Genomic DNA, 27182 nt, shown 5'->3' on the forward strand with positions numbered 1-27182 from the left:
TACAAGACGATTTTATCTGGAGATAAAAAACTAAAAACAATGTTTCTACGGGCGACAAATCCATAACAGTAATGTGTTTTAATTATTAACATAAAATAATATGCCAAGCCATGAAAAGAAACGCCTTCCGGACAAATTAGGATTAACTTATACGTAATATTACAATATATTTTTGCCTAGCCCCAGCTAAACAGATCACTCAGAAAACGTGAATCATGCTCGTCACTTTCCATGTGAGAGAATAAGCTCTGAAAGGAGAGGGGAAAAACTTGTTCTCCATTTCAGTTAAACACAAAACAAATTGGACGTAGCACCAGGAAAGTGCTGCATTTCTAAAATTGTTATTTTGTTTTCATTGCAAGGAGCTTAACTAAACTACGGGAACTGTATCTCTCTCTAGGAAGTGAATTTGAGAATTTAGGGATTTAAAAAGGAATTCTAAGCCCGGGAATAGCGAGCAAACATTCACCCAATACTCACCCAAGATTCACCCAAGATTCACCCATCATTCACCCAACACTCACCCATCATTCACCCATCATTTACCCATCATTCACCCAACACTCAACACCCAACCAACCAAACAAACAAACATTTCATATTGGGGTCCTTTATACACCATGCTCGGCCACCAGGCTTTAATCCTTTACAATAGCTGAACATTTATTCTTCTTAAACTTAACATCACGTTCTTATAAACTCCCATTCATAGAAAAAATATATGGCGCGTTATCAAACTTGTGGCTTAAATGTTGTCAACTCTATATTTCAAGACTTGTGAACACTTCCTGAAGCTTACAATGAAAATAAGAAAACATTTAAGGGGTTTTTCCGCATCAGCCGAGATAGGCCAATTCAAGAAATGATTTAAAATCGAGAGTAAACAAATGCTTATGAGACGAAACAAATCGCACAAAGATCATTATTTCCTATTTTATCTACACATATTAACAGAATTTTCTTATCACAAAACAACACCTAAAAAACAAAGAACAATCCACACATTCCAAACTGCATTTTTCTACATTGTGCACGACAATATACATTGTGCACGACAACAGCTAAGCTCAGGGTGCCAATTTACCCCCGTTCGTTTTATCCAATATTTGATAGATATCCAATGCCTCGCCTGTAAATAAATGACTTTTATCAATAGCAGTTCAGTAAACGATTTCGAAAAAACACACAAATTGTCGGTGAAACAATCGTTAAAATACTTCAAAAAACTAATAAACGGCCCAACATGCAAACATGCAAAAATCATATTATATCTGTTTGTATCCCATTAAAACCTGAAAGCAATAATTCATTCGTTTATTTATACAAATACATACATGCATACAAACTCAAGGTCGCATGTCACTATGTAATTAAATATTTTTAGTGCTACTGAAAATTGACAAAAACTGAATTGAAACTGAATTGACAAAACCAATAAAATTGAGTTTAATAGTCTAATGAAGTTACAATGGCTGCCAAAGTCTTAGAACACTGACGTCAATTTACAAGCTCAAATCAATCATCCCCTCTTCCCCACGGAAAGATGTTGGTTTACTATTAAACGGGTTAGGATTTTTGGAAGCATTTTCTTTTTACGTATTTTATCATGATATTTCTCTAAATTATCAACATTGTTCTAGGGGTAAGGGGGCGGAAATAGAATTTTCTTTGGAAAAGGAATGAAGGTGTAACGCATATTGCTGGGTTTTCCAAGTACTTTTAGCAGACATTGTACATGCCTGGGGGGATTCCATGTCCAATTTGCAGGCCTTGTGGGTTTGAAGGTGTCTTGCAATCCATCGTTACTTCTTTGCGAATCACTTTGTCAATGTCAATTGCACTGAAAAATGCTACTGACTGCAAAAAAATAAAACAAGTTATCATAAGTTATTGCAAGCAGCAAAAATGGCAAATAATTGAGTAAGATATCCTAAAAGAGATTTGTTATTGAAAAAAGAGCATAAATTTTTTGTCATCCTCTACTGAAAGCAATAAATGTAATCAAAGTAAGCAGAATCCAATGCAGATCTATTTAGTTTTCACTGATTTCAATTAGCAGGCCTATCTCTTTACGTCAATAGCGGTTTGAACGAAACTTATGGCTTGAATACCTTTGTCAACGTAATGGAGTGTAACAAGATATGAGGTTAAACTGGGCAAAATCCATTTTTTAGGCCTTCAGGCAAGACAGAAAGTCTTAGAGGTTTGATTGTAAGAAGGTTTCTGTTAGCATTGTTAATACTGGTGATATTAGAAAACACTTCAACTCAAATAGCCTTTTACTGGACTCTTGCAGAAATCATCTGTTCTCAACAATTCAGGCTTTCATTTTAATAACATTTTGTTCTGCTAGTTTTCAACAGGGACGGCCAAACAAATTGACGATCTGCTTGAACAGCGATAATATTTTCAAACATTAGGTCGAGTGGATAAGAACGATGGTAGATAAGCACTTAGCATCCCCGAGCAAATTAATTAGGGTTGCAAAAAAAATCCGTAATTAGACTGAGCAAGCAAAGTGGAAGGTGCAAAATGAAGAGCTTATGTAGCAAAAGGCTTAAATCCTCTTGGAAGTGTCCGAGAAAATGAGATGCAGATAATGAAGGTTGACAAAAACTTAAAAAGAATTATCACAGATGAACGACTCTTACGAGTGAAAGCCTTGAAAACTAAATTTAAATTCCAATGGAACAGAGCATACTCGTGCTGTATCTTCGGTATTTGAATGATTATTTCCCAAGCACGTATCCAGTGTACTTCATGGGACCTTTGTTTTCCAACACAAATCCCAAGACTGGCAAAGACGTGTTTGAAATAGGAAGAGGGGTAAAGTTTTGATCTTTAGGAGCAGCAAAGTTACAAGTGTCACAATTACTAGCCTGTGGCAGATCGTTCATGCCCAATTTGTATGCAAACATCGCCCTTGTGAACAAGTTGGTGATTTGCAAAGCAAGGGCTGCCCTGTATCTGTCCTTCTCTTTTACGATGTATCGAACCTAGAAGATAAATGGAGCAAAAGATGAAGATGCTGGACTAAAAGTCTTCACCTAATGCTGCTAAAGAACTAATGATGTATTAATGTTTTGACATAGCATTAATGATGTATTGAGAGGTTTGAAGGGATAGTAAGAAACTAAGTTTACTTTTTTGATGCCAAAAACTGTTACTTTCTGTTTTAATATCTAGAAAGCTATCCATTCACCAGCAAACTACACAAATACATTAATTAAATAAATGAGTTCGCTTTAAAGAACGTTCATTGTACTAAATTAATGACTTCGGATTCAGATTGAGGAACAACCTTTTAGCATACACCAACGTTTTGTGTTCTTAATAATGATTTTGTAGCAATTACATAAAGTTAGAAAATAAAACAAAACAAAATGGTATAATGGTTGACAATAACTTTAAAGGGGACAGCCACAAATCAAGAAAAACCAATCTGAAACTTCGCGAGCTCTCGCCTCCTGAAATATGCCAAAAATATATGATATATGAAATATGATATGTTCTATGTACCACTCTGAATAGTATATATAAGAGTTTTCTAGAGCCTCGTCTCATCTATTGTTGCTCGGCATGGGGCTCCTGTGGGACCACCAGGTCGGATGAATTACAAAAAATGCAAAACAGGGCAGCAAGAATGGTAAACACAGAGTATTTTGATATTTCTGCAGCACTCTGATACAAGAATTAGTGTGGCCTACAATCGGGAGTCTTAATCACTGAGAAACGTCAGAAACAACCTATGAATGTCTGAACAATCTAGTCACGGAATATTTAAGTGGTTGTTTTCCAAATTGTCAGGTTTCCATACTCGTGTACAACGCAGCACTGGGTCTGATTTACAAATACCAGAATGTGAATACTTATGGGATAAAAAATCATTCGCCTATCCTGCAGCCAAATTTTGGAACGATTCAGACAAAAAAATTCGCACCCTCAATCCACTGCATTCAATTTAAATTGAAAATTTACGCGGGTATCTAACGTGAAATATATCCGTTCTTATCTTCGTTTCTTTACTATTTTGTATTATGAATTAGACTGTTATTGTATATTTAGTTTAAATAAATGCATATTTCAATGCTTTTAATAAATAATAAATAAATGCTTTTTTCACAGGGCCATTTGTAAAGCAGATAGTAACTTCTGAATTGCAACCCAGTATAAATTTGTTTGAAATGAAAAAATTAACGATTTGGCCGCCAAATTCTTGACAGGTTTTCAAAGTTTTATATCGTAAAATGTACAATACAATCATTAACAATACGAAAAAAGGCTAACGGCCGAGTTTGCATACTTACTAACAAGGATAACATACTAATTTTGCAGAATAAAATCCTAAGCTTTTGTTGTCTTAACATTTACGGAAAGAACGTCAGAATCGCCAAATGATATGATCAAGGTGACAGGATGAAAATGACAGGATGCTTGAATATTACCTCATCGTGAATGCTGATGCAGAAACGGCCTTGTATGTTGAACTCAGCAAAGAGCCATTTCATGCAAACAAGAATCAGGTGAAGATAGTCAACAGCAGATGACTGCACCACCCAGTTCAAACGACTCGTGATGAACTAGAGATAGAAACGGTCACAATAAAAATAACAAAATGGTTCAGGCAAAGATTCCAGAGATAATGACAACTAAGCAAAATAAACAATTAATTGATAAGAAACATAATTTATCAACAAGAAGAGGGTAGAGTTCTTTTTAGGATTAGAGCTCTTCTGCCCATCGATCGACAGCTTAGTTCTTCTAAGCTTATCGAATCAGATGAATCAGGAGCCTTTGTAAAGGTCAGAAACTGATATATGACAAATACAACTTGGCGAAGCCTAGAAGTTTCTCTGTTTTGGTTTGAGGCCGAAAACAGTTGTCTCCGATTTCAGTTAGATCTGACAAAAGTATCAAGCACTGCAATCTGTTTACAGTTACAGCTTTGTTGAAAATCGCGATTTGGCAATGTAGCAAATCGGCTGTCATACGAAATGATCTATCTTCATCACATGCGGACTAAACAAAGGTAAATGCAATAACAGCAGCCGATATGTCCCTTTTGACATTGCTGTGGTAGGATTACCAAGCAAAAAAACAAGATTGGCTTGGCCTATCTAGATTTTCCTGGTCAGTAAATCCTCTGGTTTCAAGGCCCCATTTTAGGAAAAATGTAATTAAAGATAGTAAATTCTGAATGTGGGTGTTGATGTTTAATTTGCTATGAGAAAATTCACCATCAAATAACGTAAGGCTTGAGTGAACCTGTGAATATATAGGAATAAAGTGATAAACAAACAATAATCCTATTTGACCTTTTTGGAGAATAATCCCCTTTCACATTCTAAATGGGGCAACATCTCAGTACGAGTTTCTAAGCAACAAAATAACAAACAAAACTAAAATTTTGCTTTCAACTGTTCTTTGATTAAAAGTGCTTTGGAAAAGCGATTTTAGAAGAAAGGGTTGCAAAAAAGATTTAAAAAAGAAAACAAATGTTTTTCAGCGGCAGGCTTTCAAAACACAGTACCACCCATGGGTAACAAAACGTGGTGAATTTTTGTAACACATCATCTATACAAAGCGAAAATCCCCCAAATCATAAGGCCAATTCTTCTGTCAACTGGTGAATTAGCTAATACAGTGCTTTTCAGCCAATCATGGTCAATAATGTGGGCAAGCGATCCTATCATTCGATAAACGAGACCTTGATTATGTCAGGCCTAGAACATGAAATCAATCAATAATGTCTCATGTAAAACTGACCTCGTCCTTCACGACCCCAGGGTCTAAAGAGCGACTTATTTTACATTGAAGGACGGGGGTTCGCGGCTCCTCCGACACAGCGATGTCCTCAAGCATATTGAACATCTCGCTTTCGCTGAAAAAAATTCACAAAAACGTAGTCGGTAGCTGTTGAAGAAGAACACAAAAGACAAAACACCAAAATATAAAATAGCAGCTGATAACGTGAAAAAAAAAGAACAAACCTTCCTTTTGTCCATCTCCTGATCGCAACCTGTCTCTCTCTTCCTCTGAAACAGAAATGCAGACAGGCAAGGGGTAAAATGTGTGTTTGTATGCATAATGCGCCAGAAAAATGTTTATAATGTATAAAAGTTATCACAGAGTGAATTGAAATTTCTATTCAAACTGTCCTCTATTTGCTCAATGTTTTTGTCTTTAAAAAATTAAGCAAGAACCATCTGCATAACGACAGCCTGTGCCTTGTCATTCACACATAGAAAGAATATGAGAGGACCAAGAAAAGACCCCCGAGGGACCCCGCATGACAGATCACCTTGATTTGAGTACTATTGACCCATGTTGACTGTAAATGATCGACCTTGAAGTTATCACGTTAATCACGACGGAAAAATCATGTCAACCAAAGGGTAGTAAAAATTAGAATTTAGATGACCATGTGAATCAATGAGACGCAATCATTAGAATAAAAAAGTTTCACTCAAGTGAATCATGAAGAGAATATAATAATCAAGGAGTAGCAATTATGTAAATCAAAAAGTAGCAATCATCATGCGAATCAAGAAAGAAGTAATCACTTGATTCAAGGACTAGCTATCACGTGATTCAAGGTGTAGCAATCATGCGAATCAAGAAAGAAGCAATCATACGAGTCAACGAGTAGCTTTCAAGTGAATCAAGAAAAATCAGTCATGTGATTCAAGGGGTAGTTGAAGTAATAAGATGCATCAGAATCAACCTGGAGCAGCTGCACATGGGATTATGGAGCAACTTCCGTCAGACGTGGCTCTTCTTATGCCCAAAATCTAATGTTGAATTATGTGGATGACGAGCAACACAAAAGAGGAGCAACGTTGGACATTGGCCTTAGTGGCACATAGATAAACTCATTATATGAGATCCACAAGACTCAGCTTTCAGTACTCAGCTTTTCATTTATTAAAATAATGTTAGCACGTTAAATGTAAAACGAAAACATCGAATAAATGATCATGTAAAATCGAATAAAGTCTAAAAACTGGAAATGCGAGGTACGATTAATCATAAACCCAAAAAACATCTTTACCGAGGGATTCTAGATCTCCTTAAAATTGTTTTGAGCGCCGTTGAATCAAGGAAGCCGTCGTCTGAGAATGGAATACCATGCTTATTTGCGAGTTCTTTGCCAAAACTAGATAGCTCATAGCTGAAATGACGAAAATCTTGTTGAGTCGAATCTTTTAAGAAACTCGATAATTACTTGAAATAAAAACTGAAATAAAAACGAGATGTCCTAAAATCTCAGGTGTCAAAAAGAACTACTCTCGTTAAAATTCTCAAGAAAGCAAGGAAAATTCCACCAAGTTCAAAGTATAGATTCAATATGCATTTATCATGTATAAAAATACATCTGAACGTTCATTCAGAACCATCATTGCCATGAAATAAAAGTGAAGATCGTTGATAAAAAAACCAATAACATTCTGCTAACCCTTTGGCAATAGGCTGCATTTTAAGCACACTTGATTTGTCTTTTAAGAAACGGTCTATCAAAAAATCTGAAAATCTAAAATCTCTCTAAAAGAGATCACAGATCATTCTTTCATTTTGGTTTTCCAACATTCTATTTTCTGATGAGGTTTTACAATATTTTAGGTGAAAATAACACCCGAATCGGAAAATGTTTTTATTTTGCTTACTGAAAGTGAAAAAAAATTTTCTATTCTGTATGGCTAACGATTGATTTGTAGAAAAGTGGAGTCACGTTGTCAAGCAAAGAATAATAACATTGAGAGCAAATGATCCTGTTTTTCAATGCAGATCAACGTATTGTCAGATTGCCCATTTTGAAAGGCTACCCATTTTGTTATCGGTTCAAACGATATTTGGCACCTGACTGATGTGTTCAAGAATCATTAACAGGATCATTAACAACTGCAGAAGTCTCCTTGGTTTTCATTTAAATCTTTCCATTTCACCAAAAAAGCTTAGAGTAATAACAAGAAAATGAAACAACTGCCCTCCCCCACCTTATAGATCCTTTTGTGGTTTTGTACAACTGTGCTGCTTTTTCCATCGCCATTTCTTCAGTTAAACGGTGATTGAACTGCATCAACAACTGTCTTGCATACCGTTGCCCAGCACCATAGATTCGACCATAATTTAAAATCTAAAACCAAAAAGATAAATTAAAAAACACGAAAGGTTAAATAAAAGCATTAAACAAAAGTTAAGCCATTGCAATGTAGTGAATAGTCCATTTTCGTGTATCACCTGACAAACTTGAGTATACAGTTATTATCATGGCCTATTTCTCGGCTACAAGAAAACCAAGAAACCAAGAAACAGATTTTGGGAAGAGAGGAGATTTGGAAAATCCGAGGGAATGGGGGATCTTTTGATCAACATCTAAAAAATAAGAATTCTGTACCCACATTGAAAAAAAACTATGAACCTTTTTTGAGATATTCACTTAAAGATATTTAACTCTTTTATAAAGATAAAATTGTATCTAGGAAAAGAGATGCATTCTGCGCCACACCAACTCCTCCAATACACCAATTCGACTTACGACCTCGTTTTGGAAATTTCTCCAAACTTAATTATACGATTTTTTTAAGCTCAGATTTGGTTTTATCGTCATAATTTCAGGCGGGATACCATTTTTCATATTGTTTGAGCTTGTATTTTAGATTTAACCGAGAAATGAAGTTTGAAAACTTGTAAGGGATTTGACCGCAAAAATCGTTCCGGGGGAAACTTTACCCCCCTAGTCGCCAATTATGGTCAAATCCCTTATAAAGTTTTTATCTTTATGTCGTCATAAAATCAATATCGTGAGCAATATCATAATGAAAACTTACAAGTAGACTAAAATTATTCCTGTCAATCCGAATCTGAGGTCAAAAATTGTGTACAAAAGAATTTGAAGAATTTTTCAAAATGAGGCCGTAGGTCGAATTGGTGTATAAAAGCAGTCGATTTTGCATTTTATAAAGCCCGTTACCTTTGCGTCGTCTCTGCTAATTTTAATCGTGTTCGCTGTCTTGCTGTGCAAATCTGTTCCATCGGACTTCTTTCCTTGCAACGTCATCCACCCAAAGGCCGTGCAACCTGTGGCATCAAATGAAATATACAAAATCTAAAAGGTATTATTCTACTACAATTGGCAAGAGATAAAAGCAACAAAATAACATAGAGATGATAGACTTGTAGAAAATTTAGGCAAAGTAATATGACCCATACAGCGATATTATAAATGTACTATTTATAACATCTGTTTCAATTCTAAACATCTTCCCGTGCTGAAAAAACCCTTTGTGAGTGGCTCCTTGCGGAAATTATCCCTCTCCAAGTTGCTATTTTTTGGATAAACAGTTTTTCAAGCTGTTCTTTTATGGAAAGTTCCCTTCTGAAAGATGTTATCAACATAAGATGTTATTCGTAAATCCCTTTGGCCGGCGGCCGATAGAAAAACGAAAACAGCGAAGTGACACAGCGAAGAAAACAGCGAAATATCAGCAGTAGCAAGAGGGTGACCCCGCTTGCCTTGAGTTTGCATTGTATAAGTAGTATGATAGTGAACATTCCATACCATGAATGCCGGCAAATTTGGCATCACCAAGGATAGAGGCAATCCACAGCTCTTGACTGTCCACGTCTGCACCAACAAAACAATAGCCGGGCGGCGAGCGGACCATTGCTTTTAATTCAGACCCGACTCTGTCTGCCTGAATCCGAACATAGAGATGGAATGAAAGCAGAAATGGAAGTCCTTTCAGAATGACTTTAAAGCAGCTAAAAGGACAGGCTGTCTTCTTGGAACTGGGCCATTTTATTGAAAATAAGAGGAATAGAAAAAAAGAAAAAGATGAACCTAAAGTTAATGTATTTCAAACATTAAAATGGATGCTTTCTTCTCACCATATAGAGGTAGTGCATCATAAAATGTCGATTGCATTTTTAAACATACATTTTCATCTCTATTATATCATTACTGTTCCTTTTCATCCTCTTTGTTCTAACTACAAGCACAAAAAACTCACGATAGACACGAAGAAAATGAATAAATCAATATGGAAGGATGCTTTATTGTCCTCAATCTTATAAAATAATAACACATTGCAAATAATTGGTTAATATCATGCAATAAGCTAATAAAATGCAGCGATGTTTATTAGTAAATGGCTCATTTTAGTCAGAACGGTTGAAAAACTTTTTCTATTGAATATGCTGTAACTAAGGCTCGGATGTACAAAATGCACTTACCCGCGGGTTACTCGCGGTTAGCCAGGTAATCTCGACAGCTCTCCTTGTAACAGTCCCGGCTGTTATTACCTTTGGCAAAATGGCGCCATAATGATTATCTGGATCGTAGTCTTTATGGCTGACGTCAGTTTGAAGAAAATGAAAAAAAAATTATAAAAGAAAAAACAAATATCGAAGGGGAAAATTGAAACATTACAAAACAACAGATTATTTGTAACCAGTCCTGCTTATTTTCAATAATTTTTCAGCTTGACACGCAAGGTTTTTCTTGATCTTTGAAAACAATCTTCCTCGTGAATCTTTGTGTGTTTCAGGGTTGTTTAAGCGTCAAATATTCTTTCAACCAAAAAAGAAAATTTTGAATGTTTTTCGCGTCAAAAATTTTTTCTTTACCTCGTTATTGCCCAATTTATGACAACAAAAGAATCCGATGAACTAAGAAAGGTCCAAACTTTTATAAACAATTTTTTTGCGGTACAGAGTTTTTCTGATTGGCCTATTTCGATCCACAACTGGGTATATACTTTCCATTGTGTTCTTTCGGACCCTGATTCTGACGTTTTATGCTCTGAGGAGTGTAAGACGAAAAAGCTTTTAGTATGTTGTGAAATGTTTGCTTTTTTCAAAGCCATTTTTAAACTCTTACAACTTAAATTTACATCTTTATTAAAATGCAAAATATTTCCTCTTACCATTTCATTGTCTCATTGATTTCATTGTCATTCAAATATACAGTCATCTGTGAGCTACAAACAAATCGAATTTTATTAATGCAATGGAACTTTTCGTAAAAATAAGACAAAGGGCGGCAAACAAGAAAAGTCTATACTTTCTTAAACAGTCGCGATTTTCTATTTGAGTTCTACAAGCAAATAAAAATTTCAAACTTGAATAAAAAAGTTAGCAACGACATCAAATTCTGAATTGACGCTATTTCTGTATATAACGAATTTTAACGTTAAAACGACTCAGAAGTGAGAGATCGCACCATATTCGTTTTTGTGCATTCCTCCAAAATGATATCATTTTGTTGTTCTGCAAAGTACGCGTTGCATTGTGGCCCCCAGATGATGCAAGCGTCCCATCCTCCAATTTGCTAAGGTAGTCTTTTCCTAAAGGATTTCCACATCTGAACTGTTCTCCGTTCTAAGACAATCGAAATCACTCATTTCCTTTCGAAATGAACTATAGCATTCTAGACTCTAATTGAAGCACAACTACTCAAAATTAAATCCTGTATGCTTACTAAGAGGGTGAAACATGTTCTGATATTTTTTCTGATATATTACAAAATCTCTTCAACCATTATATAAATAACGAAATGTCTCCTTCTGAATGAAAAAGAGGACACTGTTGCGGTTGTCTATAAGAAACGAGATTCATTGCAAAAGGGAAATCCAATAACTGTTCTACCTCCAAGATCAAAAGTTTATGAGCGTATGATGAAAGAGCAATTGGGCCTTCTTCTGATCTCTTTCTATCTAAATATATTTGTGCCTTTTGGGAAGGCTTCAATACACAGCAGCCACTTATAAGACTTCTTTGGAGATGCAAGTCATCCCTAGATACAAAAGGATATGCTTATGCGGTTTTCACGGATCTTTCCATGGCTTTTGGCTTCCTCAATCATAAACACCTGATAGCAAAACTTCCAGCATATGGTTTCAGCATAGTCAATAGAAAAAACTGACTATGGTTTCAGCAAAGGCGCTCTTAATCTTATACAAAGCTATTTGCATGAAAGGCGGCAAAGAGTTAAAGTAAAAGCTCTTTCAGTACTTGAAAAAAGACATCCGTTGGGCGTCCCACAAGGCTTAGAGCTAGGCCCCCTGCACTTCAATATCTACATCAACGACATTTGTTATCTGGTGAAAGATACTGATTTATGTAATTATGCGGATGATACCCCTAACTTTCAATGTGCATCCGATCTTCACGTATTGTTAGAATCACTTGAAAGGGATGCTTGCTTTTTATCTCCATGGTCTTAGAATAATTACATGAAAATGACAGAAGCAGTATGTTATCTTCTTATGAAAGATAATAGTCTGGGCTCTTATCACAGTATTTGACTTGAATTGTGCAAATTGTGATACCAGCATAAAAATGGGTAAACTGGGGTAATTTTACACGCTGATGACGATGGCAAACAGATACAAGCCGAAAAATGCCCCCAAGTGCTATTTTTAGACTGGGGTACTTGGCCCAAGTCCTCGAATTGGGCCAATCTCTATATGTCATTACTAATTTATGAAAAAAGTGGGAAAGGAAAGATTTAGGTGCATTTTGAAATATATTAAGAGAAAAAGAAATGAAAAATTGCCCCTTTATGCTATTTTTAGAATATGAAATTGGTACCCATGTCTCTATTTAGGCATTGTTCTTTAAATAATTACTCTCTTTTATATGAATATGAAATGTAGCTTTCTCCATTCTTTCAACAAACTGAAAAGTAATACGAAAAGATGTAATTGACAATCTTACCCCTTGATGCTATTTTTAGAATGGGGTACTGGATCCCAGTTCTCGTATTTGGGTTTTACCTTCATAGTCTAGGCTCTAAGCACAGTATTTGACATGAATTGTGCAAATTGTGGTACCATCATGAAAATGGGTACACTGGGGCAATTTGACACGTTTATAATGATGCTGAGCAGACACAAGCTGAAAAATGCCCCCAAGTGCTATTTTTGGATTTCATCCATACGGAGTTAACTAAAGTTTAAAATGGGCGTGAATGTATAGGTTTAAACACAATTCTACACGATAAAAGTATAACACAGAAACAATTAAAATATTACTCTTGATGCTATATTTAGAATTGACTACTGGAGCCCAGGCCTCTATAAGCTTTCTTTTATAAATCATTACTATTTTTGGTATGAATACGAAATAAAGTGAATATCAAATCTCTGGATTGCTACTAATCCTCTCAGAGGCCTTCAAGAAAAGCATAGAAGAACTACCTATTGAAGTTTGGAAAACACAGAGGCTAGAAGAATCAGTGCAATTCTATTATTGACTTTCTGTTAGAGTCAATGCTGGGAAGCAATAATTGAAGCAATAAGGGAGTGAAATTTCCACATGTTTCTAAGTGCCCTTCATTAGATTGTACCTTAGATGTTTAGCCTTTGTCATACAAACTACTCGCGCTAGCTGCCAATATAACACCAATCGTATTTGAAAGTAGCCTATGATTATAACAACTTTCGCCCTTCCGAATATGTTCGAGTTTGAAAGTTCAGTAAGGGTACTTAACATTTCTGCTACTTTGGATAGTCAGCATTTTATACAAATTGTATGAGACTTTCAGAAGTAGCGAAATGAGAAAGTCACATTTTCCTGTACATGTGATAAATTGCATTGACCTTCAGAGGCAGGAAACGCGTACATATTTAAACATATCGCTTTATGCATATATTAACTGCGTTTTTTCATAATATTTTTTGGTGATTGAAAAGTTGTATGAAGGTAAAATTTAGTATTTACATCAAAATTAGCGATATTTAACAGTAGATGAAAAAGTCGAATGAGCTTGAATCTAAATATTCCATTCAGAAAAGAGGTACTAGGCGGAATTTTATCTCTCCGTCAGATTTTAGTGTATCACAAAGTATAGAATGCTAGACTTTTTATGTTAAAAGCATTAATGATTAATAACTTACAATAGAAACAAGTCTAAAAAGTGGGTCTATCATTTGTAGCATCTAGAAGTAATATTCTACTTTTTTCTAAAAATACTGTTTGGTTAACCAAAAAGGTAGACAGCTATACTACCATGTTTACGTCAAAAGAAAGAATGGCTTGTAGGAGAGTGTTTACATAGAGGCCTAGAGGCAACAGCCCTAATCTACAAATAGAATCAAAGGATAACATTGTTTCTTTGTTATACTTCCATCGTGAAAAATTGTGTTTAAACCTATACATTCACGCCCATTTTAAACTTTAGTTAACTACGTATGGATGAAATCCAAAATTGAGGACTGGGGTCAAGTACCCCAGTCTAAAAATAGCACTTGGGGGCACTTTTCAGCTGGTGTCTGTTCAGCATCATTATCGACGTGTCAAATTGCCCCAGTTTACCCATTTTCATGCCGGTACCACAATTTGCACAATTCATGTCAAATACTGTGCTTAGAGCCTAGACTATGAAGGTAGAACCCAATTTCGAGAACTGGGTACCCCATTCTAAAAATAGCATCGAGGGGTAAGATTGTCAATTACATCTTTTCGTGTTAATTTTCAGTTTGTTGAAAGAATGGAGAAAGCTACATTTCATATTCATATAAAAGAGAGTAATTATTTAGAGATTAATGCCTAAATAGAGACATAGGTACCAATTTCGTATTCTAAAAGGGGCAATTTTTCATTTCCTTTTCTCTTAATATATTTTAATATATGATAATGCACCTAAATCTTTCCTTTCCCACTTTTTTCATAAATCAGTAATGACATATGGAGATTGGCCCAATTCGAGGACTGGGGCCAAGTACCCCAGTCTAAAAATAGCACTTGGGGGCATTTTTCGGCTTGTGTCTGTTCGGCATCGTCATCAGCGTGTGAAATTACCCCAGTTTACCCATTTTGAAGTCTCTGTAAATATATGTGGGTCTGTGGTAAAATAAAGTACCGGATCTACTCCTCTTGGGGTAGCTTTTAAAAAAGGTTAAGTTTTCAATCTCATGCTGATAACCTTTGCAAAAAAGCCAGTCAAGAACATCATGCTCCAAATCACATATCAACATTGATGGTACACCTCAACTAGCTCTAACAATGACCTCATTCATAATTTCTCATTTTAGTCATTGCCCACTTGTATGGATGTTCCAACCACGATAGAAGAATAAATAATGAAATAAACAAGATTCATGAACGAGCTTTTCGAATCAGATGCAAAGATAGCAAAATCAGTGTCTATTCACCAGAGAAAATTACAACTGCTCTTAATCGAGATATATAAAACTGTCAAAAACCTAGATCCACCAATTAGGAACGATTTTTTGTTACTAGAAACCAAAAATATGAATTTCGAGCAAAAAGCAACATTATTTTGCCCAGTGCAAGAATAACAACATATGGCAGAGAGACCATTAGATTTAATGTCAAAAAGTATGAGAAAAGGTACCTATTGAAATTAAAGAGGATCTTTAGAAAACTTCAAGTGCAGTTGTAGATTTAACAAAGCATTTATTGTATACATATTTGATTTTTTATAAATAATTTCTTTTCATATTCATTGCAAATAGTTGGCTTAAATTAGCTTAATGCTAGATCTCGTTGCCAACTGTAAAAAAAATTTTCATTAAAATTTATAATCAAACCTAAATTAGCATGAAACCCAATTCTAAAGTCTCACCTAGCATATGGCATTGCTATCACATCAAAAATCTTCATGGCATTGGTTGTCATAATATAGTCATGTACATTGCTATTACGTTAAGTAAAAATACACCAATCGAATATTGCGGGCAGGCAATACTGACCTTATGAGGCATTTTGTAAAACCAAACACCAGGCAAGTTTACTTCATTGAAAGGTCCTATCCCGTCATGCATTGAGCAATCTCTCGTGGAGGAGCCTTCTTCCAAACTCCGTATCTCTTCTTCATCCAGCTTCATAATCTCCTCGTCAGAAAGGCTTTCTATGTGGGCTGTGCCAACACGTTGTCGAAATGGCGCTTCGCAAAATGACCTGTAAAATATAATTTACATTTGGGTTGAGAAAAGAGCTGGTCATAATAAATTGATGAGAAATTCACCTGATCAGTTTGTTGAAAAAAGCAAAATTCAAATCCATAAAAAAGACATTTTACATATTAACAAAGAGAAATCAAGAGACAATTAAAATGATCTTCTGGAGATATGAAAACTTACTCCGTAGGGAACACGGAATCTTTAGCCAGAACATTTTCTCCTGGCTCATCCAGATCCAAAGCGTCAGGTCCAACAAGAACAGCTCCTTTCTTTTTTTTAGCCGTCTGACTTGGCGGGGGATCATATGGCGGGGAATCTAAGTTGTCATGACGATCAGGCACAAGGTACCCCCATCCGTATTTGCCACTGAAGAAGAGCGGAAATCCGTCCCATGTCAGCCGAAGCAAGATTGGTGCGTATCGAGTCTGGGGGCTGACCAGAGACGGTCCTGCTTCCCACTCTGGATCCGACATCTTTGGGCATAATTTTCTGTACCAACTGAAAAAAAGCAAGTGTCTCAGATAAAGCCAAATTGGGGCCTGGTAGAATTTGAAACATGGAAAAACAAATTTGCAAACAATCTTTTGGTGGTACAAAAGTTGAAAATGGCTTTGAAAAAAGCAAACATTTGTGTAAACTAAAGCTTTTCGTCTGACACTCCTCAGAGTTTAAACGTCAGAACATAGACCGAAAACTCTACGCTAGGAAATATATATACCCAGTTGTGGATCGAAATAGGCCAATCAGAAACGCGAGCACATGACTTTTGAGGTTGACCAATCAGTGCCGCTTGCCTATTGAGAATGTTACCAATGGAGTCCTAAGGTGAAAACGAACTCCTTTTGTCTACACAGTAGCGGTTTTTTCGTGCTTAAATAGATAGATTCCAAAACTGCTAGGTTGAACGACGATTGGGCTTCACCAATAGGACGAAACATGTCGCCATTATAGTTTTTTGCACAATCTGGGTTTTCTAGCAAATGCTGCCCGATAGCAGAATCGCAGGTTTTAGTTGTAATTTTAGATTTGCAAGACCGAGGTGGCTGTTCTCTTTGGGGATGGGTTTTGTTTCTAATACTAGACGGAACATGCTGTTTGAACTCTGAAGAGTGTCAGGCGAAAAGCTTTAGTTTACTCAAATGTTTGCTTTTTTGAAAGCCAAAAACAAATTTGCTAAATGCCAACAACTTTGATAGACACTTTGATTTGATACTTGATGCTTCAAATACAATCTCCATTTAGTTCTAGCCTTTCAAAGAAAATGCTTGGATGTTACCATACCAACATATTTCTCATTTATCTCTTCCACGTTTACCTTCTGCAATTATATTGGCCTAGATGCACTCTTCTGAGTCATTGAAAACGCATTGAATGCGCTAAACGAATAGGAAACATTTATTGACCCGATCATATGCATACGACTGTACCAGATAAGGTGATACAAGATATGGTCTCACAAAATGTATCAACTCAAACTTTAAAAAATTTGTTTGAAGTCATACATTTTAACGCAGAATTTTATAAAAACTTTGTTGGCAGTTATGTAGATTATAAACGCCGAAATCGAGGATTTTTCTGTCAAGTTTCCGGAACCTCATGGAACTGTATATTGCATAGGACTAGGATCTTCTCACAGTAGCTCCTGGCTTCGGCAGAACAGCCCTTAAACTAATAAAAGAGTTATCTGAGCAGTTGCATGAAATGGATAGAAATTAAAAAAATCATTAAGAAATGAACCAATTCATATAAAATGCAGCAAAGATCTGTTTTGGAAACTGTTCTATTCATAGACGTGATCATTAACGTCATCATAAACGAACACTCTTAAAATAACCGAGCGTCTGATGTCTGTTACTTCGTAAACGATAAAACGACATACTTGTTTAAAAAATTATAGAGATAGAAGTAAAAGAACGATTGGTATGCAGTAACAGAATAACGATTTGTTTCCATTACCTAAAACAAAGTCACGAGGGTGTGCAATCAACTCAGTAAAAGTTCAAAGGAGCCTATTTTAAAATTATCTGCTCGAACGTGTTAAAAGAAGTTAAAAAACTGAGTGATGTATTTTTAAGAGTTGGCTTTTGGTCGTTTCCAATAAATTATGTGACAGGGACAGCTTTAAACGTATTTAATTGTATATGATATAGGAATATATTTTTAAATACTTCTGTTTTACAGACCAAAATTAAGGAATGATTCCTTTATAGAACGTGTATTAAAAATGCCTGACTTTTGACTTGAAGTCCTGCTGATAATATAGGGTTTTATTGTACATTATCTTATTAATTTTATCCAATATGTAACGTTTATGGTTCGAAGGCGAGGATCAGAAAAACGACAAACATTCCCTTAGAAGCTCAGCGATCAACTAAATCAAATATACTATTCGTGACAATTATACATCAGATTTAAATGTAGGCGGGACATATAATATGTCTAGTACAGCTTAAAGCAATATAAAAAGTCTGCACGTAACAATAATCGCAAATACACAATTTGTGGTTTATATCTGAAAAGCTACCAATAGCAATGGCAAACTTTGAATTAATGATTAATTCTTTTCCCAATGTAAAGAGAATAACAGCTGAAGCCGATAAACACAGCCCCAGTCAATAGAAACACTGCTTTGCCCCTTCAGGTCGATCGATATTCCCAGCTGATGGGCTTGTCAGAAATCCACTACTATTATGGAAGAAAAACGAGAGAGGTGTTGCAGCCATCAACACTTGATTCGGTGGATTTTAACAGCAACTTCTCTTTGGCGCAAAGAATGCTATAAGCGTATGTTTAAAGAAAAGAATGTCTCACAGGCAATTTACAGCAGATCCTTAGAAAGCAGAGAAAAGACAAATGTAAGAACGTCAATATACTGCTAACTCTTATAACGTATTAACTGACATTTTGTCCTGATTGCTGCAAAACCTGTTAAAATCCATACCACAGCTCGGCTAATGCAATACAATGACTTTACATACCTCGGAAACCCAACCATATGCTGTCTCCTTTTGTACAGAACGTCATCGGCCAGGGGGAGATCTGGGTACCAGTCTGAAATATCCTCCTCCAGCAGCTCATCGACAGCGAGAGTCTTGATTCTAGAAATCTTACAAGGCTCCTCATTTGCTTTCAACTCATCTTTTGCCGTCCCTTTTGATGATTTTCTAGCTTTCTTTTTTGGTTTCTCTTTCTTCAAAGACAGATCCTGCACTGACCAGTCTAAGCTCCAAAGCCAAGGGTCTTTTTGATACCTATAATTATATGTACAACTGAGAATGACTGGAAATTTCAAACGAGAATTTTAATCTGTTGCTATAATCCCGTAATATTACGCGATTTACCACCCCCTTATCTACAGCCAAGATTTCCACTTAATCACTATATCATTCGAAACGCCAGGAAATTCAAGACAGTGTTTACATGGGAAAGAGAGAGCAGAGAAAACTGCTGGAAAGATCCATAAACTAATGAACAACAGACCAAGAGAATGACGTAATGTGATATTGTCTATACCCAAGATTTCAAGTAATACGGAGTTCACTTCTTATAAAATTTGATGATTTTTCTATTTTCTCTCGAAATAACAACAAAGAGTAAAGGAACACATTTCTTCTAAAATATCACGTTAAATATCAAAGCACCTTTTATTGTGAATAAGTCTGCACGAGTCTTCGGCGAGCTTCATCAAGATTGTCTTCGTTTCATTTTCCAAATCATCATACGCCTCATTTGAATCTTTGATGTACCGCTCCCAACTGTCATCAATGGGAAGGTATGAGGTCCCCATCTCTAGCATCCCTGCAAAAGTCACGGGATGAGGCACGTGATTGAGGAACTCTGGCCACATGTTTGTAAACACTTCGAATGTTGCTTGAACGTCCTTGGCGCAGTAGCCAACACATTCCTAAATTGTTACAAACATTTTAGGTTTATACAAACTATAAGTGATGCAAATTACTAGTTACCGGTCTGACATAAAGTGTTCGAAGCCATATGGGCAGAGCTGTACACAATTCGATTGTATAGGAGAGGACGTATCTACGTTGCTACTCCGAGTTTCACACTTAATGCGACGATTAGGCAACTAAAAGTGAATATATTGAAAAAACTGGGTACAGTATCGTTACGAGTAAAAGTTCAAGGACGAAACAACAAGCAACAGGTGTTTTTTAAGCGCCATGGCGAATTGGCTTTAGAGTCCGGGCAATCAGAATGAACACAGAAAGAAGAGGATGCATATATATGGATTATTTGCAAAGTTGGTGCAGTTAGAGAGTGAATTCGCCTGCTTAAACAATGCTTGCATTGGCAGCAAGAAAGCTCAAGTATCAAGATCAGTCAGTGCTCCTAATATAAAAAAGACGGACGATTAGCAGTACCTACAAATCTCTTCTACATTATATGACGTAACCACAGAATAGGACCTAACTGGTTGAGATCTGTGAGGTTCAATATGTACTTAATTGCTGACTATGTACTTTATAATCGCAGATGATTAGGGAATGGAAAACTTGGTAATCAGGGATAATGTACACAGAAAGAAAAACAAGTAAAGATAGTGTGATAACAATAATGTGCAAGGATGTTTACAACAAATAAGGCAATGAAATACATACCTGGAAGTTGTCACGAATGTCAGCAAGTGTTCCTTCCACGAAAAGGTCCTTGATCGTCTTGCTGAGAACACCGTTGTTCGTGTACAAAGCATAAACGTCTACTAGATTATTCAATGATCCTATGTCCATCCAATCTGCCTTTTTTGCTTTTTTCGAATTTATTAAAATGCGCTGGATACCCGTCAGTCCAGAAATACACATATGCATGCTCAGCGTATCCAAAAACATCACCTGCGACTTCTGAAATTAATTAAAAACGCACAATTAATAAAAAATGTTAAAGCGAATTGTATTTAGGTTATTTCATACTTTTATTGGGTTTAAACAACTATATTCAAAAACACAGTTACGCGTTGCTAATAATATACCATGAATATGTAAGTGTGTTTTTAAACTTTTAGGTTATTTAAACTCATGTAAGGTATAATGTTTTTAAATATAAGACCTAGTTTAGACGGCGCATTAAGCTCAGGGCGAAATGATGTTCGGCGAGATGTTGGATCGTTTAACCACCTTGTTGGGTCACCCAACATCTTAAATTTCGATGTTGGACGAAATCTATATTTGTATTTGTTTCTAACTAGCATCCGAAAGTAGTTTTAAGGACACTTAGAAGCTTATGCTTATCGAGCAGTGTCCTGGTCCTTCCTCTCGATGTGACCACACCTCGTGATTCCTACGCCTGGAATTACAGAGAGCTGGTGACTCTCCTCACTCTGGGTGAAGTTTGGTCATGCCAGGGACTCGAACCATGGACCCTTGGGTCTGTAGCCAGCGCCTCTAACAACTGAGCCATCCTCGCACCGAGATTTGACGTCCATCCTCGGACGAAACTTGACTGAGGTCAAAAATGTTGGCTGCCGACGTCCAACAATTCTCTTGTTTTGAAGTGTTAGATAAAATGTTGGATCGCTTGACCACCTCAGCCAACATTGTTGGCTCTGCGCACACGTAGTTGGTAAAAGACCGCCAAAATTCAATCATAGCATTGTTGTTGACTTCTCGGGTTTATTTCGTTCGCTTCGAATCTCGCTTCGATTTTCGCTTCGACTCAATTTTGCTAACATTTATAGCTATGGCGGCGATTGCCTTTCGTTTTCTCGGATCGAAATGTGGCGCATCGTTATGTTCGGTCATCATCGTGAGCGTCTGGTGTGCCTACTGTTGTTAAACAAGATCAATGTTGCCTACTACCCATTCCCTTTTCGATCTGCGTGAGAAAATGTTGGACGAAATGTTGGGTGAAATGTTGGATCGTTTGACCACCAACGTTGGATGACCTTCCAACATTGAAAAAAATGTTGGGCGAAATAGTGGGCGAAATGTTGGATCGTTTGACCAGGGCTTTAGACGGCGAATTTAAGGAGGGAAATTGTCGCGTGCGTTGTCGTTTCTATGGCAACAGTTATAATTGCCAAGTTCATAATTTTTCTGAAATGGCGCCTCCAAGAATTTATCTGTGTCTTCTTTCGCAAATCAATTCTGTGAACAGGCATCGAAGTAAAGAGAATCGAAAGAATTTTGAAAGAGCAGCCATTTTTGATTCGATTTCCTCAGTTGATTTGGCAGTTTTTTCTCTTTATGCATGCGTAGCCGTAATTAATCACTTGGAATCAGTGCGCATCATAGCTTTCCTTTGTGATTTTTCATTACACAATTTAATTCATCACGCTCATAATGCAGCGTCTAAACCGAGAGCACATTGTGCGATGATAACCCGAATTAAATTGGCACTAATTTACGTGTATTTATTGTTGTTCATTCTCGTCGCATTGCGGTGTTTCCTATTTGCTACATTTTTATCGACGTTTCGCCTCTAGAACTCCGTGGAGCCCGTCGAGCAGCCAGCTACCGTGACCTTTTCTTCATTCCAGTTAGTTTTTTCTCGGGGCAATGTAATTCAATTCGCTGCGCCTATAATGCGCCATCTAAACTAGGTCTAACTTGTCTCAAACACACGGGATCTCAACAAATCATTGGCTCAAAAAGCAGTGACCCAACGAAAAAATGTTTTACCACTCCACCAAAGAAAGAATCTTATAATTCTTATCAGTTATCGTTAGCTTCTTAATTATGTTATTGTTGTATTTTTACGCATTTGTTAGGCTAGCTTGCGGTGACCTAAGAGGTAGATCCTCCTTTAACAATGCGATCGCTAGCAGAAATCAAACAGAGAAAAAGACAGAGTGCCAATCTAGGATTTACACAAGTACTTATCGCTAAAACTGTAAAACTTGAGTGAACAATCAGTAGTTAGCTAGCTACTTTTTCTGTCTTGTGTCCCTTGACAATCCATTCTTAACAGTTATCTACTTATAAACTCCTTTACAAACATAACATTTGTTTCACCAAGTAAGATTATGGGCCATCTCGGTCTAGATATCTATTAAAAAGATAATTTCTAATTCTATAATACCATAAAAAATATTTCATAAAAACACAAGATAAAGTATCATGACAACTCTAGTTTCAAGCTTAAAGGCTCTTGCACAACTGGCATGCTGAGCGGCAGTTGTCATGAGAAATTGACTGTATTTTCATGCAGTACGATATTAGGCCCATCTTTTGTATTATAGTCGCAAAGCGTGCCAGTTGTGCGAGAGGCTTTAATATCATCATTAGGCAATTCCATTTTATATCTAATATATATACCGAATTTAACTCTATATAAAATGCAGACACTTGCAAGTGAAATTATTATCCATATGTGTGACATAGTAAAATTATTATCTCAGTGTGTAAATAGTGCTAAATGGAATCATTGAAGGAATTTTCTGTATTTCCAGGGTATTTACTGTAGCCACAGAAAAAAGGGTGTCAAGATACCAAAAAATAAATTATATTGAACCACTTCTTTCCACTAATTGAAGGAATGGTACGAAAATCAAGAGAGACAAAAAGGTACCTATACTATGTAAGGCAGAACATTGCTACACTATAAGCCATAAAATTGATGAAACACTTAACAAAGCCTCACATTAATTAAAAAATGCATTTTGCATAGACAAAGGAATCATTGCAAGTAACTCATGAAGAAGTATTCCAGAAGTATTTGAACAAATAGGAAATTAATTGACCTCAAATTTTTTTGTGCCATGTAAGCAAAAAGAAAATATGTTTGGCAGGAAAATAAAACAATAGCGTCAGGAAATAAACATAATAAATCAATGATACAACATCGGCTTCTGTTCAAATACTTTTGGGAGCAAAAAGTTTATGCAAATTTTTATATGAAAATTTTTATATTCAAGCCAATGGCTGCCATTTATGCTAGCTCATTTTATACAAAAAAAATTAACAACAAATAAAACTGAACTTGGTACCTCCAGAAAATATTGTTCTTTCACATAGCTCCTATCAAATCCAACATTGTGACCAATAACAAGCTTTTTATCAATTTCTTTATTTTCTCTGTTTTCCAGGGGAATGAAGAAATTTGGTTGCTTTCTCTGTGTATATTGGTGTGAACTTTCCTTGTTAATAAGAGCATCACTAAGCCAGCAGTACCTATGGGTAAATGAAAAAATTGAATCTATATGACAAAGGAAGTATCTTCAGCAAAGATGTATTTCTATAAAAAAATACTTATTGCAAAAAAAGAATCAAATAAAAATGCATTGCTTGATAATTCTAGTGGCTTAGAATTAACAAAAGCCAATTAAGGTTATTCTTTGATAAAAAATCTGCTTAGATTTACTGGTGCATTTAACTAGAAACTCTTCAGAAATCCAAGGTTTTGTTCCACTTATCAGAATCTACACCTTCACAGCAGAGACAATTTATGGAAATTTGTTTTATATTGCACCTGTATTGCAGTTTCCATCAGCTTTTTTCTTTTTACTTAACATCCATTACAAGGCTCTTTGATGCTTGGGGCATTTTGGCTTTTGATCCAGGACCAAATGTATTAAGAAGAGGTTTTGTTCTCATGCATCTATAGAGACACATTGCAATTTTACAGCTATTAAATAAAGCATAAAAAATATTTCAAATTTACAGCAACAAAAAAGTTTATCAATTCCACTTAGCTTAAGAAAATGCTAAATCTTTGGTCTATTGAAACAAAGAATAACTGCGATATTGCAAAATTAAACCTTATCAAGTCCCTTCCAAGCTGTAATTAACATAAAACAACAACATAAACAACTAGAACTATTGAAAACTAGAATAAAAATCATGCACACAAATTTAGACTCTTGTGTGCTGTTGTTATCTTTTGTCCTTAACACAAAATATGTCACTAAACATGCCAGAATGTGAGTAATTGTCATCTTTAGGGATTAAATTTTGCAAATGAGTCAACATTGGGTGCTCTATGGTAATTTTCATGAAAGAAAGCAATCAATAAGATCATATTTGCTCTTCTATGAAGATTACTACATAGATTAGAAAAATTACACTTTTTATGCATAAATTGTCTTGATAGAGTGATTCTTGCTTAATTGATATTAACCTCAGAAACTATCTGTCTCTGGTTACATTTGATAAACCGGTTTGCATTCAACAATCTGGCTCAAAAATCACTAATTATTGGGTTTTCTTATTCCTCTCATTTCTTGCTGTAAATGGAGAGTTACGTTATCAGCATTTGACCAGCAGCAGTAGTCAAACAACCATTTGCTCAAAACATGCTCTTGGTATTGGAACCAAAAATGTAAAAATTATGGTAAATGATGTCAAATTACAATATTTTGATAATATTATTTCATATGCTGGGGCTGAATAATTGTTAGTGGATAGGATGTAATTTCTAAAGATTTTCACAGCTCAAATTCTGAATAATCATAAAAACATCCTTTTTGTATGTTTTGAATAAATCAAAATTCCACATACCATGTTAAATTTCAAATGATTGCAGATCATAAAATACTAAATACACTAGGGTCAGATACCAATGAAACTATGGAATGATGTTTATGATAAATGTACCATAATGGCATAGCTAACTGAATTGTATGAAACCAAAACATATACACTGATTTCTCCCTTACAATGGAGCATCCCTGATTACATTGAAAACTGTTGATATGGGCACTCAATTTACCATGTTTCATGCCGTGCCCCAGAACATGTTTTAATACATTTTACTCCAAAATTGTGGTTTTTTATTAAGAAAAAGGTAAAAATGGAGCTTTGTATTGCAATAATTTTTGCTACAGGTTCTGCTAAAAAAACTTGACTTTCTTAATAAGCTACTCCTGCCAAGAACTGAGCCAAGAACCTAAGCTAACAAGTTTAAATAATGAAGGGGTGTCTAAAATTTAGTAAAATTGAGCCACTTTTTTGAACGTTTCCACCATTCAACACAATAAACAATTTAGAACAACAATGGCACCTGAAGGAAGATCAGTTGCTTGATGATCCCATTAGCTGTGAAACTAGAGGTTAACAGCATCGAACCTTCCTGTTCTATACACCAAATAGAGTGTAAAACTCTGTTTATATGGCATACAGAAATATACCATAGACTGAAAAAAACACTGGAAAAATAAACCAACCATGCATCCTCGGATGCTGCAGTTGCCATAACTGGAAGGTCATTTTCATTGATGCAGACTTCAACATCAAATACAAAGGCTGAGTCCTCTGGACAAGAAACTTTCTTGGTTGAGCCGTCCTTTTCATATTTTGTCCAGCCGGTCTCAAACAACCAAGATTGTGGCATTGGTGGGGGTTGGGAGCTGGCAATCTTTTTTGCAAGATGCATGTAATCTTGAGATTGATTTCTGGCAATATTCTCAAAATGTTCACTGATGTTCTTTCCATCAAATTTTGGTAATTGCAACTTGATGTCATCAATCACAGTACAGTCCTTTCCCCACAGCCCATGAGCAGTTAAGTGTTCCTTAATCCTTGAAAAAACCTCTTCATTTCCAGCTATGCTGTCACTATCTGAGAATATCTGCTGGTGAATCGTTTTTGACAACATTTGAATATTGATTTCATTAAATCTTCTTTCATTGTCAAGAGTGGCATTTCCATTGTGAGTTGAATCACTACAAGCATAACGTGGCTTCCACACGGCCGTCGGCAATAGTAACTTTACTCCATGCACACTTTGGGCTATTTTAAAGCAGTCCAATGTTGAGTTGCATTTCAGCCATGTGCCTGCTTTGAATGTCGCTTCTCTCAGCATGATTTTTTAACGAAAATATAAACTATTCGTAAAACAGGACAGATTTACATCTTGGACATTTTCATACTATATTTCTCAAACCTTCTATGATTGTAGCCAGTAAAATACAGCAAACATTCTCAGACATGATACTGCTCCTAATGGCTACTTCAGTGCGATAATGCAATAATGGCTACTCCAGTGCAAATTAAGATCATATCGTTATTAAAATACATTTGAAATTGAATGCAGAAACATTTCTTCAGTCTTTGGCTCTCTACCTGACCTCCTCGGTCAATGTAGTCCTCGTGCATGGTGTTGTTGCTGTTGCAAGAATGCAACCTTCAGTAGGTAGCCTCGTAACAAGTTATCGCATCATTTCCCGCCTTCCAGCCAAATCTTACTGTTGAGACCTTGAGACCACGGGTTGGGTTGAGACATGTTGGCTGTTGCTAAGGGGCCTGACAAAGAAGCGGGTATGAGTTGTGACACCCTTACTTATTGTAAAAAGGGCCCGGAGAAATT

The 27182-nt window shown here is 36.0% G+C and overlaps 1 protein-coding gene across 1 annotated transcript; it reads right to left on the reverse strand.

Annotated features, from left to right (window-relative positions):
• Positions 1-917: 917 nt before the first annotated feature.
• LOC135687262 (DNA polymerase subunit gamma-1) lies at positions 918-26983 on the reverse strand. The gene is made up of 20 exons (XM_065203779.2): positions 26041-26983; positions 23866-24049; positions 20543-20782; positions 19568-19830; positions 18905-19177; positions 16107-16424; positions 15717-15924; positions 11222-11379; positions 10926-10979; positions 10234-10351; positions 9560-9695; positions 8972-9078; positions 7995-8134; positions 7052-7171; positions 5991-6035; positions 5767-5881; positions 4446-4580; positions 2880-2996; positions 1740-1857; positions 918-1129 (listed from the first exon to the last, which is right to left on the reverse strand). The coding sequence occupies exons 1-20, from the start codon at positions 26676-26678 to the stop codon at positions 1068-1070; spliced, it is 3549 nt and encodes a 1182-aa protein (XP_065059851.2). The 5' UTR covers positions 26679-26983; the 3' UTR covers positions 918-1067.
• Between the last annotated feature and the right edge of the window lie 199 nt (positions 26984-27182).

The sequence above is a fragment of the Rhopilema esculentum genome, chromosome 20 (genome assembly GCF_057945365.1).
Source record: "Rhopilema esculentum isolate cy_ngs chromosome 20, ASM5794536v1, whole genome shotgun sequence".
Classification (NCBI taxonomy): Eukaryota; Metazoa; Cnidaria; class Scyphozoa; order Rhizostomeae; family Rhizostomatidae; genus Rhopilema; species Rhopilema esculentum.

What these genes read in the sequence shown, in the direction of transcription:
- LOC135687262 (XM_065203779.2), bottom strand. Translation starts at nt 26,678, where the DNA reads ATGCTGAGAGAAGCGACATTCAAAGCAGGCACATGGCTGAAATGCAAC. An exon ending in AATGCACAAAAACGAATATG is followed by an intron (nt 10,980 to 11,221) that starts GTGCGATCTCTC and finishes ATTTGTTTGTAG; the next exon opens with CTCACAGATGACTGTATATT. An exon ending in GCATGAACGATCTGCCACAG is followed by an intron (nt 1,858 to 2,879) that starts GCTAGTAATTGT and finishes ATTTTTTTGCAG; the next exon opens with TCAGTAGCATTTTTCAGTGC.